The 14,968-nt window shown below is 31.1% G+C and overlaps 1 protein-coding gene across 6 annotated transcripts in view; it reads left to right on the forward strand.

The window, feature by feature from the left end:
* Nucleotides 1-14,968, forward strand: part of LOC130666501 (cell adhesion molecule Dscam2-like) — a 56,865-nt gene that overhangs the window by 26,615 nt on the left and 15,282 nt on the right. For 4 of the 6 annotated variants that reach the window (XM_057467545.1, XM_057467547.1, XM_057467550.1 and 1 more), the window contains exons 5-11: nucleotides 2,952-3,069; nucleotides 5,488-5,731; nucleotides 5,921-6,125; nucleotides 7,527-7,823; nucleotides 8,841-8,951; nucleotides 9,097-9,255; nucleotides 11,558-12,052. In XM_057467545.1, the coding sequence (XP_057323528.1) occupies nucleotides 2,952-3,069; nucleotides 5,488-5,731; nucleotides 5,921-6,125; nucleotides 7,527-7,823; nucleotides 8,841-8,951; nucleotides 9,097-9,255; nucleotides 11,558-12,052 (1,629 nt within the window). The remainder of the gene's footprint in view (nucleotides 1-2,951; nucleotides 3,070-5,487; nucleotides 5,732-5,920; nucleotides 6,126-7,526; nucleotides 7,824-8,840; nucleotides 8,952-9,096; nucleotides 9,256-11,557; nucleotides 12,053-14,968) is intronic. The other 2 variants (XM_057467546.1, XM_057467548.1) reach the window with 1 other exon arrangement.

Consider the following 14,968-nt stretch of genomic DNA (forward strand, 5'->3'; position numbering starts at 1 on the left):
ATTAAAAAACTTTTATTATTAATAGGGGAAGGGGGGGCAAAAGGGGGTAGAGTAGGCAAAACGGGGTACCCCCAAAATGTGATAAAAAAAAATTTTATATTTCAAATGGTTTTTAAACATTCCAAAATCACTTCTGTAAATATAATTAAGCGTTACGTTAAATTTTTTTTGATAAACTTTTTCAAAAATCAATTGTCAGTTGAAAAATATTAATGACGTTTGTTTTATGATAAAAACTATTAAAAATTTTTTTTCTTCTGTTGTATCCAATAAACATGTAGAATATAATTTTTCTTCATGTAAGTTACTTACAAAAAAATTCAACTTAATCAAATTCGTTTAAAATCCAGAAATTTTTTTTTTTTACCTTTTTTAGGGAGTACCCCACTTTGCCCGCACACAGAAAAAACAGATATCTTGAGTCAAGAAAATATTTTTGAAGACAAACGTTTTCGGGAACCAAGTCAAGATTTTCTTGAGCCAAGAGAATTCGTCTTGGTTGGAGAAGATTTCTACTTTATCTGAGAAAATTTAGGTCTCCAAAAAAATTTTCTTGAATCAAAAATATTTATCTTCAGTCGAGAATTTTTTTTTGTGTGCAGAAATGAAAAATTTTTTTTTTCAACGGTAACTGAAAATTTCTTCTATTTACTTTGAAAATCATTAAAAAAAAAAAAGATTTAGCGTATTCGAGTCCTCGAAAACTTGGTATTTCCTTAAGTACCCCCTTTTGTCCCTCCCTCCCCTATAGACAATATAATAAACTCTAATTAATATCGTTAAGAAAATTTTGTGAATTTGGTAACAACTTTATTTTTTTTTACAAAATTAATTCAACTATTCGTACTGGATACAGTAAATTTTGACTTGGAATTGTTTCTTCTACTTACTGACTTATGGAATCCAAAAAAACTTTTAAATTTTTCCTTAACGGTAACTGTCGTTTATTTAAGGACTCAAGGACGTCAAATAAATTTGTAAGATGACAGAAAAATATCAATAAATATAAAATAACATTTTCTGAAAATATGTTATTCAGAATTTGAAGTATATATATTTAATTGAATGTAGACGATACAGTTTGATATTAATATTTATTGATTTACAATCACTCGGTTTACCTAGAGCCAGTTTAAATTGTTTTCTTGATTCTGGAGTATCGTAAAAAAAAAAAACTTGGTTTTTCCCAGGGCAGAAGACCTGGTTTCATATATGTGCAGATCGTAAAAAAAATAGTTTTTTATTTTTATGGTTGAGGTCTACAATTTTCCATTAGACGTTGCTATATATTCTGTAAGATATGTTGGGTAACCCACTTTCGGGCTCACATTATTTCTTTTCCACCGAGAAACAGCAGGAGCTTCTTCTTTCTTAGGCTGTTTATGACGTACCGCATAGAAAACATTTCTTTTTTATTGCTGATAACGGAAAAACTAACATCAACTCATTTCAAATGAACATGAGTATAAACTTTTCTTTTCTTATCATAAATAAAAAAGTTTTGTTAAAAAAAGACACAAGGAAATAAAGATTTTGATTTATTTAAAGAAAGTTAAATTGTGTAGTTTATAAAACACATACATTTTTTTACTCATATTATTATGATTAAAGTTAAATTAGTTGGTTGAGTACATTATAAATTAAATCAAAGTCAATTTAATATTTGATACGAACGTCAATTGAAAGTTAAAATTACGTATAAAATAAACCAATTCAAAGATCAAATATATACTTGTCACATAAATTTTGTGTGCTCCATAAATTTAAAGCGACTTTATTAAAATTGTTTGTTTAGTGATAATTATGAATTTTTTTTACAAACACCATTAAATGGATAAAAAAATAAACTAAATACACTTGGTCGTTGATTAAAAAAAAAAAAAAAAATATCGTGACCTTTTCAAATATTGACCTTTTGCTAAATTTATTTTAGGCAACTAAAATTTTCAGTCGAGTTAAAATCATTACTATCACATTCTGTTTAATTATTTGAATCAAACTATTTATTTTAAAATGTTATGGAAATAATTTATCCAACTTTAAATGTAAACACGAAAATGTGCATTACAGTATAGCTCGAAAATAGCTGCGTAATTAAATTAATTATTTTACAAACATTAATTACGGTTGCTGTTATACATGTTGTAACTAAATACACCAGAGGCTTGTTTTCAATTCGACATAATTACAGAACCAGCATTTTAAATTACTGTTACAGTAACTTGGAACTGACGATATTATTTCATTAATTCATTATTTTTAGGGGAGACCGGGGCAAGACGGCCCACCTAAGCCGGTTATTATTATTTGTGGCTTTTAACCATCAAGTCGATTTACTCTTGTCCAACTTGAACTCAATTCACCAAAATTTTGGTGAAGCTCCTGAAAAAAAATTTTTTTTTTGGGGCAAGACGGCCACCTCCGAAAAAAAATGAAAAAAAATTTTTTTTTTTTTAATTGTAAAAAAATTTCCCGCGTAACAAATGTTTATATTTTTCTCTTTAACAACTGTATTTACTTTAATATTACTCGAAATAACCTTTTTTGATATAATACGAGTCATTTTTTCACTTCTGTAGAAAATTGATTATTGGTTTTTTTAACTTTTTCAAATGCTCTATTTTAATCGAAATCCATATAATTAACCAAAAAATGATATTTCTATTAAATTAATCATGACTAGGTTATAATACTATGAAATACATTTTCTTTTAGAATTTTTGAGTGGTTCATTTTGCCCCAAGTTTCACGTATCGGGCTAAAAATGAGTAAATAATATAAATTTGTGATAATCAAAAGAAAACAAGAAAAAAAAATTTTTGGTTCATTTTTGAGGTGGGCCTTCTTGCCCCAGGTGGGCCGTTTTGCCCCGGTCTCCCCTATGTTTTATTTTGCCCACAATAACAATAACAAAGTAATAATAAATGTGTTTTATTGTTTTTAAATTACAGAAATAAGAGGTTTTACGCCGCCAATATTAAATGAAAAATTGCACACAATGTCAGCACGTCTAGAGGATACTGTGGTAATACCATGTGTGGCATACGCAAATCCCCCACCGTCTAACAGGTAAAAATAATTTTATCATAATTTACTCACCAACAGGCCGCGAATTAAATAAAATTATTTAAATCGCTTCTTAGAACATACATTACTACTAATAATGCTCGAGTTTTTACCGTCGCAGTTCCGAAATGGAGTAGTCACATTAATGAAAAAAAAATAGGTTACGAAAAAATGGGCTCTGTGTTCATTCAAGTAAATGTATTCTTCTATTTTCCATATTAATGTTAATTTTAAACATAGTATTCGTTGTGAATAAAATCATTTGTTCCAGACTGCACCTTTTTAGTTGGGCGTAAAAGCGTCTCACATATTTTTTATTCATTTTACAAAAGAATTTCATTTTATTTTTATAATTTACTCTGGAGTTAGAGCTGTTTGTTGACTTGACATTTCACCATAAAATTTATTATCAAAAACTGTATAAATAAAAATAAAAGTTAAAAATACTTTTATTTGTTTGAAACAAAATTATTTTTATAGTTTATACGGTAAAGTGTAAATTGCGTTGATAGATACACATGTCATCAAGAGATTTGTTATCACCCGACACTCTATTTGCAAGACACTCTACCCTAGTGTAGTTTTGTAGATCCAATTTACTTAACATATATAGGAAAAACAGCCACAAGAAATGATGTTTGTGTACCCGCTTTTTTTTTCTTTTCTTTTCTTTTCCTCTTCAACTCTATCTTATTTTTAATTTACGTTATAGATACATATATATTCAAATAATCCATAATATATTTGGTGGTTGTGATTATCATGCATAACGATATTGCGTATAGATGATGATGATGATGATGAGAACAGAAAGTAAATGAGAAAAGGGTAAATGAAAATAGTGAATGAGAAGACGAGATTGTAGAATACGAATAAGTATAAATATGTAATCTATATACACATACATCTCTTTCTATTATTTCTATCTTTCTCTCTGTAGGAGTACGGTAAACAAACCGACCGCTGATTACAGAGACTGCTTCTGACAGCCCATCAAATATTCCACGTTTACGGGAGCCTCGACGTCACTAGGTATTCCAAGAGCTCGTGTTGCTCACTCCCTCACAAATTCTCTGTCTGTATATATATATATATATATATTTTAGCAGAGAGTTTGCAGCCCTTGGCATGAGCGAACTACGTTCGTTCCTCCGGCAGAGTTGACTCAGTGAGAATACAAGTGTGAGAGGTTTTGGCTTTACCACTACTTGTACCGCAACACAGCTAGCAGCAGTCTTGGCTTCATCCAATTCCTCTCCTTCCTATTCCTCTACCTCTCTCTAGTCTTCTCATTTTATCATTCTCCGCGGTCTTTTACTCTCTTACCTCTAGTCTTCTTTCCTCTCCTCGTCAATTTCCCTTCGTAAATTCGATTATCCATAGATACACCCCCAGCTCCTTCTCCTCCTAATTTTTTTCATTTTATTTTTCGTGTACCTTTTTAGTTTTCTTGCTTTTTTATTTTATATTTTATACTTGTACCTATACCGTTGAGTAAGCAATATTGAGAAAAATAAGAGACGGGAGCCAGAAAGCCATGGAACGAATAAAGAAGCGAGCGCATCATATTCCGTGTTGCCTCCAAGTAAAGTTGTGAAGCCAAGTATATACTATAAGGTCAATCGCCTTCAGGGAATTGGTTACCCTCGTTGTTCGCCAGTAGTTTCCTCCGTTTTCCCTAAGGGTTATCCCCCAGAGAGCAATATCTCATTAGAAATATAGGTCTGTTCGGTAGCAGTACCAGCAGTACCCTCCTATATATTCACGGTCTCTCGGAGCGCTGACTTGAAAATCAGTCGTGATTTTCTTGCGCCGATTGAAAGATCGAAATAACTGTGTACGTGATGTGGTCACGAATTATTTGCCATCGGGGTAGTTTACTAGGAAATACAGGGAAAGGGGGACAGAAATATCTTGCTTTCGAGGCTGCGCACAGAACGATAATTCTGCTGAGCTACTGGAAAATTACGGGATACCTGCCATCTATACATATATAACTTGTTAGTTCTATACAAGAGGAAGAGAGAGCCAGTAGAAATCTACTGTCATGCTAGTAGAGCCAAGTCATATATATGTATACCCGCAGTAGTAAGTTATGGGTTGGACTAGTGTGTAAAGGACAAGAGAGCTGGGGTCTACAGTTATTATGGAAACGTTTGTAAACTTGAATGCAATTCAGCCTCTAGCTTCTCTTGCTCTACATCATCTACCAACTTTATGTATATTAAGCTCTGTCTGAATGTCATCCAATCTCTTCTTTCCCTCTAGATACACAAAAGTCTCTTAGTCAACTCGAATAGACATAAAGAAAACAATCATAATAATAATTATTATTATTATTGATATTATTTTATCGTAGTTATAAAGATGTATAATAATAATAATGTGTAAAGAAAATGCTTTTGTTATTGGTATTTACAGATGGTACTTTAAGCGAGATCAACGTGAGGAACCTATTGATGAGATTTCAGGTCACTACACAATCCGCGATGGTTGTTTGACAATCCAAGCAGTCCAAGAGAGTGACACTGGCACGTATGTTTGCACGGCGAGTAATGTTGAAGGCAGCGCAAGTTTAGAAATTCGTTTGAGTGTTTCTGCGTCTTTGAGTGTACATGTACAACCCCCAGTCCAGACTGTTGATCTCGGTAAACCTGCATCGCTTGTGAGTACATAAAGTCTTTATGTAATACCGTATACATTTCATATATATATTGTTGTCCGGATATGATGTGATGCTTTGATGTATGCATCAGATATTCAGTGTACGCATTTTCCGAGGAATTTTATACTTTATTATTATTATTATTATTTTATTATTTTTTGTTCAACTCTACTTTTCCTTTATACGCAGACGTGCAGTGCCAGCGGTTTCCCTCAGGCAGCTCTTTATTGGTTGAAAGATGGACAGCCGCTGCGGACAGGCGATCATATAAGTCTAATCTCACGGGATCGCATTTCCGTGAGTGCCGTTGCTCGTGAGGATCGTGGTATGTATCAATGTTTTGTTCGCAATGAACATGAGATGGCACAGGGAATCGCGGAATTACGCTTGGGAGGTAAGCAACATTCAACAACAGCAACTACTACTACTGCTATACACATATATGCAAACTCAACTCCATACTTCACTCAACTAGTCAAGCTATACACTCATCATCATCATACACTGTCTCACTTACTCATCTTTCGCAATTTCTCTCATTCCGTTTATACGCCAACTGTTCAAACATGCCGATTTTCAATTAGATGTACATGCTCATCTACCACTGTTTGTTGCTAAATTTATACATATCTATACTGTTAAACCACGCCAAGTGAATGATCAATGAATAGTGAGCTGTCATGCTTTTTCTCTTTCACTAATTCTCACTCGTATGTTTTATTTTTAGTTTTTGATTTTTTTCATTTATCTATTTTAATAATTATTTCATCCGCTACGCAGCTTTTTTAATTGACATTTCAACAAAAAGAATTCATTAAACTGCGATACCTTCAATTATATGTGTATGTGTGTGTGTGTGTGTGTTTTAATTAGTTTAAAGCTGATGGCATTTTATTTTTAATCAATATCGATTTGCAGATTAATAAAAAAATAATTTTTCAATTGCCGTAAATTATTTATAAAATAAATAATTTAAATTCGCGGTGGTTGTTTTAGCTGGTGTTTTTGTAATAGAGTTTTATCGTTTGATGTAAAATGTGTAAACAGATGTGTGCATACATTCATGTAGAGAAGCTCGCCTGAAGAGCACTATAGGATGATGATAGTTCGTATCCAGGATTTGCATACGCTAACGAGGTTCCTGTGGTTTTGACGATGTTCTGAATATCCTGTAAGCGTCTAGAGTAGCTCCTACTTTGCGGTTTACTACCATATCCATCTTATCACCTGCATCAATATTTCTTACATTAAATTTATTTTTCATTAGCCATTTTAATAATTTCATTTTATAGGATCCAAGTTCTGAGCCTTCTTAAAGACTTGCTCAATAAAAACTTCCGACTTTTTTTAAAAAAAGATATTGCCTTGACTTAAATTTTCCTTTTCTTTATTAAAGATAAATATTGGTAATTTTAAATACAATTTTAATATTTAAATCTTGTTAGGGAAACTTTGAATGAGTTATCGAATATAGCAAAGTGAAATCTCTCCGTGCTCTGCTGCGCCATGGAAATTGGTATCCTCAATAATCTCAGCGGCATTATCACGTCTGGTAGCAGCGCTTTTTTTTTATGCTCCCTCGAGAATTTTCATCTACGCCAATATATATACTCTGACAATAGTTGGCTCCCCCATTCTGTCTATCTAACTCTGATATGCTCATTCCACCTCGACATAATCAACTCAAATTTACATCAAAATTTCCCTACTGCTTTAAAATTTTTTCCAAGCTCAAAAATATTTCAAAATCACGGCAATACTAATCGAGATCACTGTCTCTGATTGATATGAGCAGAAATATCGCCACAACTGGTGTACCGATTCATCGAGCAAACAATGCAACCGGGACCATCGGTATCACTTAAATGCAGCGCTGCTGGGAATCCAACACCTCAAATTTCATGGCTGCTCGATGGATTTCCGCTGCCCCAGAATGACCGTATACTTATTGGCCAGTACGTCACAGTCTACGGAGATGTTATTTCCCATGTCAACATATCCTCGGTAAAATCCGAGGACAGTGGGGAATATCAGTGCACAGCTGCTAGTCGTGCTGGTGAAACATCTCATTCTGCCAGGCTAAATGTTTATGGTCAGTAAGCAACGCTATTATCATCGGCTGTTACTTAGGGGAGACCGGGGCAAGACGGCCCACCTAAGCCGGTTATTATTATTTGTGGCTTTTAACCATCAAGTCGATTTACTCTTGTCCAACTTGAACTCAATTCACCAAAATTTTGGTGAAGCTCCTGAAAAAAAATTTTTTTTTTTGGGGCAAGACGGCCCCCTCCGAAAAAAAATGAAAAAAAATTTTTTTTTTTTAATTGTAAAAAAATTTCCCGCGTAACAAATGTTTATATTTTTCTCTTTAACAACTGTATTTACTTTAATATTACTCGAAATAACCTTTTTTGATATAATACGAGTCATTTTTTCACTTCTGTAGAAAATTGATTATTGGTTTTTTTAACTTTTTCAAATGCTCTATTTTAATCGAAATCCATATAATTAACCAAAAAATGATATTTCTATTAAATTAATCATGACTAGGTTATAATACTATGAAATACATTTTCTTTTAGAATTTTTGAGTGGTTCATTTTGCCCCAAGTTTCACGTATCGGGCTAAAAATGAGTAAATAATATAAATTTGTAATAATCAAAAGAAAACAAGAAAAAAAAATTTTGGTTAATTTTTGAGGTGGGCCTTCTTGCCCCAGGTGGGCCGTCTTGCCCCGGTCTCCCCTATATTAAATTAAATTAAATACTAAAGTCGATCATATAATTTAACATCCACCTCATCGTAAAAATTTTTGATTGTAAAAAAAATAAAAGCATATAAAATTTTTTCTCATAACTTCTGTTAATAATTTTACTTTTATTCAAAATTCTGTATTATTATTTATTGAGCGAAAAATAAACAAGCGTATATACTTAATATAAATATTTATATTTAGAAGACTGATATTTATGTGGTGTTTGCGTTCATATATATCTACACACACGATTATAGTTAATGGAAAAACGATGCGATAAATTGGTCTATTAACAACGATACTCCCAAAAGAATTAAAATGTATGTATTGCTTTTTTATTGTCTGTTTTTCAGGATTGCCGTATGTACGTCCGATGCCAGCAGTGTCGGCAATCGCGGAAAAACAACTTCAAATAAAGTGTCCAGTTGCCGGCTATCCCATTGAATCCATTATTTGGGAAAAAAGTATGTCCCCAAATGACTGACTCAATAGGTCACAATTTAAATTTTTTACTTTTCTGTTTAAAAAATAAACAAATCCATGATTTAAATTCAAATTTCATATAACTTATATTTTTATTGTGTTTCATTTTTTTAAATTTTTTTACAGATGGTACTCGATTACCAACAAACATACGACAGAGAGTAGCAAATGGAACCTTGACGATTGATACTGTTCAACGTAGCGCAGATCAAGGTATATATACGTGTGTTGCACGAAATAAACACAACTATACGTCACACAGGACTGTTGACGTACGTGTTCTTGGTAAGTAATTACTCAAATAATAATGATAAATATTATTTATAATAAATAATTTAAATATAGGCGTGACATAGATCTGTCATACGCCGATTCATATATATTCATCGGATTGAAAAAAAGTTTTAAGTGTCGAGACTTAACTGGCACAGTCAAGAGATCGCGGTAAAAATTCAAACGCTTTGATATTTATTCAAAGAGATAATTTATTTTTTTTTTTATAATTTTTATTTTTTTATTAACGATATACTTATGCTAACAAGATACTTATGGATATCAAGATCAAAGTGGAAAATTTCCCAAGAGTTTTCACTTCGACTCGTTCAAGTATTTGTTTCTTTTTTTTTCACAAGATTGATACAACAATCTATTTTATATGCAGAATCTCGAAACTTATAACTTTGTATACCGTCTAATTTAACTCTTATTATTAATTATTTTAAAAAAATAATTGGTTCATTTTTTTTTTTTTTTTTTTTATTTATGATAATAAATAACTTTAAAAAAATCAACAGCCACCCAACACACGGGGTCAGTTTACAATAAAATTAAAAAAAAATAATAAAACAAACGATTTTTTGTGCGTTGAGAAAAATACAGTCGCCAAAAAGCGCATAGAGGATTTTTTTATAAATATAAATGTTCCTTCACGGAAAAAAATTAATCGTGAATGCAACATGATGCAGTCTTGGTAAATAAACATGATGAAATCATGTTGCATTCACATGATTTGTCATGTTTCGGCTACATGATAGTCATGTTTCGGCTGCATGATAATCATGTTGCGGTAACATGAGAAAATCATGTTGCATTCACATGAGAAAATCATGTTGCATTCACATGAGAAAATCATGTTGCATTCACATGATTTGTCATGTTTCGGTTACATGATAGTCATGTTGCAATAACATGAGAAAATCATGTTTCGGCTACATGATTATCATGTAGCCGAAACATGACAAATCATGTTGCATTCACATGATTTTCTCATGTTACCGCAACATGATTATCATGCAGCCGAAACATGACAAATCATGTGAATGCAACATGATTTTCTCATGTTACCGCAACATGATTATCATGTAGCCGAAACATGATTTTCTCATGTTATTGCAACATGATTATCATGTAACCGACACATGACAAATCATGTGAATGCAACATGATTTCATCATGTTTATTTACCAAGACTGCATCATGTTGCATTCACGATTAATTTTTTTCCGTGTTATATTAGAGAAAGAGTATAAATATATATGTATAAAAATATAAATATATAACATAAAATAACCTGCATATATACAGGACGACCACAATTCACTGCACCGCTGATGCATCAGTCCTGCACGAGCTAGTTCACTGCTCCGAAATACATATCATATACATATTTGCACATACCTCACTGTTATGTCTAGGAGAAAACATATAAACGCGCTCGGGGATATATATGTATATTTATTTATATATATATATATATATATATATCTCATTTATGTGTAAATTTCTCTACAATCGAGACGCCAATACCATCTGCGTAGAATATTTAGCTTTTATATATTTTTTTTTTACTGTTACTGTTATTATAAAAAACTTTTCAAGCAATAAAATACTCTACTTTATTTTCTATCCATCACAATTTCGCTGTTATAAAAATTACTTAACATAATTCATATGATAAATAATCTATAGCAATAAGTTATTACTTTAATAGCTCTATATTATATTATTCAGCGAAATTGTGCCAAATAGTAAGAATGCAATCTCTAAAGACTGCCAAATCGAATGTCTCGTAGCGTTATTTACTGCGTTCCTCATTGATCATATTAAAATAATAATATGAGACGAGTACAGGAAAAATTTTTTAAAAAATAATTAAAGTTATTGAAATTTTATCTTTTTTGTGATATTAGTAAATTTTTAACTCAAATAATTACACGGGTAACGATAGTGAGGAAAAAAAATTTTGTTAAAAAAATAAAAACACTGGCAATTAATAATGAAAAAAAAAATCAATATATTACATAAACTTGAAACAACAAAATTAATCCCTTTGACTTTTATTAGAACACAAAGAGCTTTTATATTGTTCGCAGTATGTAAAGCTATACGGGATATTCGTACGTTGATTAAAATACCCTCAAGCCATGGAAAATTAGTAAATGCCTTGTAAATAAACTCTATTTTAAAATAAATATACATATTTATGGAGGTATATGTGTAAATATTATATAAAGCTTTTATAAAAAAATATTAAAAACACGAGCTTTTTGATGGAATGCCACTCCTATTTTCTATATTGTCTTTTCAGTGCCACCTAAAATCACGCCTTTCAGTTTTGCTCGCGATTTAAACGTAGGCGATCGTACTAGCATACAGTGCGTTGTTGTGACAGGTGACTTACCACTGACATTCACGTGGCTGAAAGATAATGTGCCAATAGAAACACGTGACCAAGAGTCATCCTCAAATAATATCAAGAGCAATAGTGCCGGCATTAACATCAAGAAATCAAATCAACTCGGTGGTGGTGGTGGTGGGGGTGGAAGTAGTGGAAGTAGTAGTAGTGGAAGTCTTGCTGGTGGAAATAAAAATCAGTTATCAGCACGTGGCTCAACTCGATTATTTAAAAATATTGGGCACATTGATCAGTCATTAGAAGATTCAATAACAATACGTCACTATGATGCTTTTAATAGTGCTCTGAGCGTTAGCACGATAACACCTGCACACAATGGCACGTATACCTGTCGCGTGACCAATGGCGCTGCAACCGTCGCTCATTCTACTCTTCTCCTTGTCAACGGTAACGAACCACCGTTGTTGGTGTCTATGTACTTTACAACCACCAACATGCACCATTATCACAATATCTAATAACTAACACGCACTAATTTTCATTTATTATCTTTTATTATCTCAAAATAAATAATACACTCTATCGATATTTTTGGTACAAGTTAATTTACCGTTTCCAAATTTACGATTGAGTCTCTTTTACTTCACATTATCACTTCATATACATTTATATTCTCTTTTACTCTCTATTATTCTTGTTTATATAATAAACTTGCTTTTTTTTTTTTTATTATTATTATTATTTTCTTCACACTCAATTGTCTCGCTCGTTTTGTTCATCTCTGGTTCGTTCGTTCAAGCATGGCAATTATTATGTTCCGACTTTCATTTTTATAATTATATTTTTTATGCTACGTTCCATTACTTTTAATAATTACATTAAATACTACCGACATTTAAATGTATAAATAGTTTATTAATTAAAAGTAATGAGTATCATAATAAATATTAAAATGATGATATACATATATATCAATAGTATATGAATTTCATCATTTATCTGATACGTTTAAATTAAAATATAAGAATGAAAATATTGCATGCCCGTCTATTTGCACGGTTATAAAACAATTCTTTGCTTTTATTCACAGTTTCTATATATATATGTATATCAGGATGCACTCATAGCGTACAATACCAACACTTTGAATTCATTAGACATTAATGAGTAGCTTTGGAATTCAAACATCCTCATATCATCATATAATACACTGGAATATGCACAATTAAGTGAATTATTATTCACTTAACATTTCAGTAATATTCATCACGTTTTATCTGTACATTATAATAATATATTGATCAAACGTAATATTAATTATTTGGTAAATTAATATATGTAATTTTAACATTTTTTTTTTTTTAGTAATATTTTGACTGATTTTTCTCGCACATTTAATTGATATTAATTAATGTCATAAAAGTTATAAATTTATTATATTTGTAGGAGTAATATTTATTCAAATTTACGAATGATAAATATTTGACTTAGATATTATGTTGTAATTTGTATCTAATTTGGGCTGTTGAGTAAAACTATATATATACATATATTAATCGTTAATTACTTCCTCTGATGCTATGGAAGTATTTTTTTTTTTTATAATAATCATTAATCAGGTACATATATATATTATTAATATCACACAGTAATTATTTATTTGTGTATTGCGGTTAAATATTTATAATAGGTAGGATGTAGAGTTGATTTAATTTCGTACGAATATGGACGAGGGATAAAATATTGATTAACTTTCAAACGTATTTTTAAAGTTTTTTGACGATTGGATAAAAAAATAAATTTCAAATGATCTCAAATTAATTATAGAAGATTGGGACAAAAATCCTAAAGAAATATTTTTCCTTTACTTTGATATGCTAGCGTTATTCCAGAAGACTTCTCTGAATCCTAGAGAAATCCTAGATAAATTTTTTCTTTCCCTCTTATGTGCTATGTAATGAAGGAAATATTTAGTTCTCAGGGACTCAAATATGTTAAATCTTTTTTTTTTTTAATGATATTTGAAGTGAACAGAAAAAATTTTTAGCTGCCGTTATAAAATTGTGGGAGTACCTAATTTTGCGCCCCTCCTGCCCCTATATAGGGGAGGGTGGGGCAGAGCGGCCCCCCTGAAATTTTGATCAAAAAAAAAATTTTTTTTTTTTTCGACTCATTACTATAAATCCGATATGTTTGCGCATTTTTACCCCTACGCATGACATTTGGGGCAAAATGGACAAGCCCAAAATTTTGAAAAAGTGATTTTTTCATATTTTTATCGTCAAATTAAAAAAAAATTATTATAATTCCACATTTCTAGCCCTACGCATAACACCTGGGACAAAATGGACCAGCCGAAACTTCCGAAAAAATTATTTTTTCATATTTTTCGGCCGTTTCTTTATGTAAGAGGCAAATTTGGTCACTAAAAATTTATAAAAATTAAATTTTTTTTTTAGTTGATAAATTTTTGAAATAAAGTAAAACTATAGAATTGATTTTTTTTTTATTAAATAACAATTAGTAATTAAGGTAATCGAGAGTGAACGATTTATTACACTTTAAAAAATTTTTTTCGAGTAATATAAAACCAAATATAGTTGTCAAGAGAAAAAAATACATTCTTAATGATGAAAACAATTTAAAAAAAAAAAAACGAAAAAAAAAATTTTTTATCACTTTTTGAAGGGGGGCCGCTCTGCCCGACAAAAAAAATTTTTTTTTTCAGAATTTTGGCAAAATTTCCATAAATTTGTTCGAAATAGGACAAAAGTAAAGTGATCTTATGGTTGAAAGCCACAAAAAATAATAATTGGCTTAGGAGGGCCGCTCTGCCCCACCCTCTCCTACATATATTTATTTTCTGAGTATTGATAATAACATTAATAATAATAATATTCGATGAGTGTTTATGTTTTTGAATTTACTTAACGTTAAATGAAAAAACTGACGACACGTGATACAGAATCATAGTAAACTCAGCACCGGGGGATTTATTTGCTTCTGGTCATTGCAGATAATGAAATACAAATTGCATCGTTTGCTCGAACGCGTTCACGTCCCGATATATGCTGGATACTGTGTGTAGACTCTCGATATCTGTCTGTCCGCGAGCATACAAGAGCCAATCGTATTATGTAAAACAATGTTTGTTGTGGCGCGAAACACAACCCGCGTTGTTGATTTTGCAATACTCTATAGATCATCTGCCAAATAAAGTATTCATGTTCCGCAAAAATATTACATTTACCATTCAAAACTGACAACCAAAAAAATAAAAAATAACCCACATATTTGTTTAAAATATTTTAACAAACGTTAAATTAAATCGTGGATTATACTATTCAACTCTCTCACATTCGA

Source organism: Microplitis mediator, chromosome 4 (assembly GCF_029852145.1).
Source record: "Microplitis mediator isolate UGA2020A chromosome 4, iyMicMedi2.1, whole genome shotgun sequence".
Taxonomy (NCBI): Eukaryota; Metazoa; Arthropoda; class Insecta; order Hymenoptera; family Braconidae; genus Microplitis; species Microplitis mediator.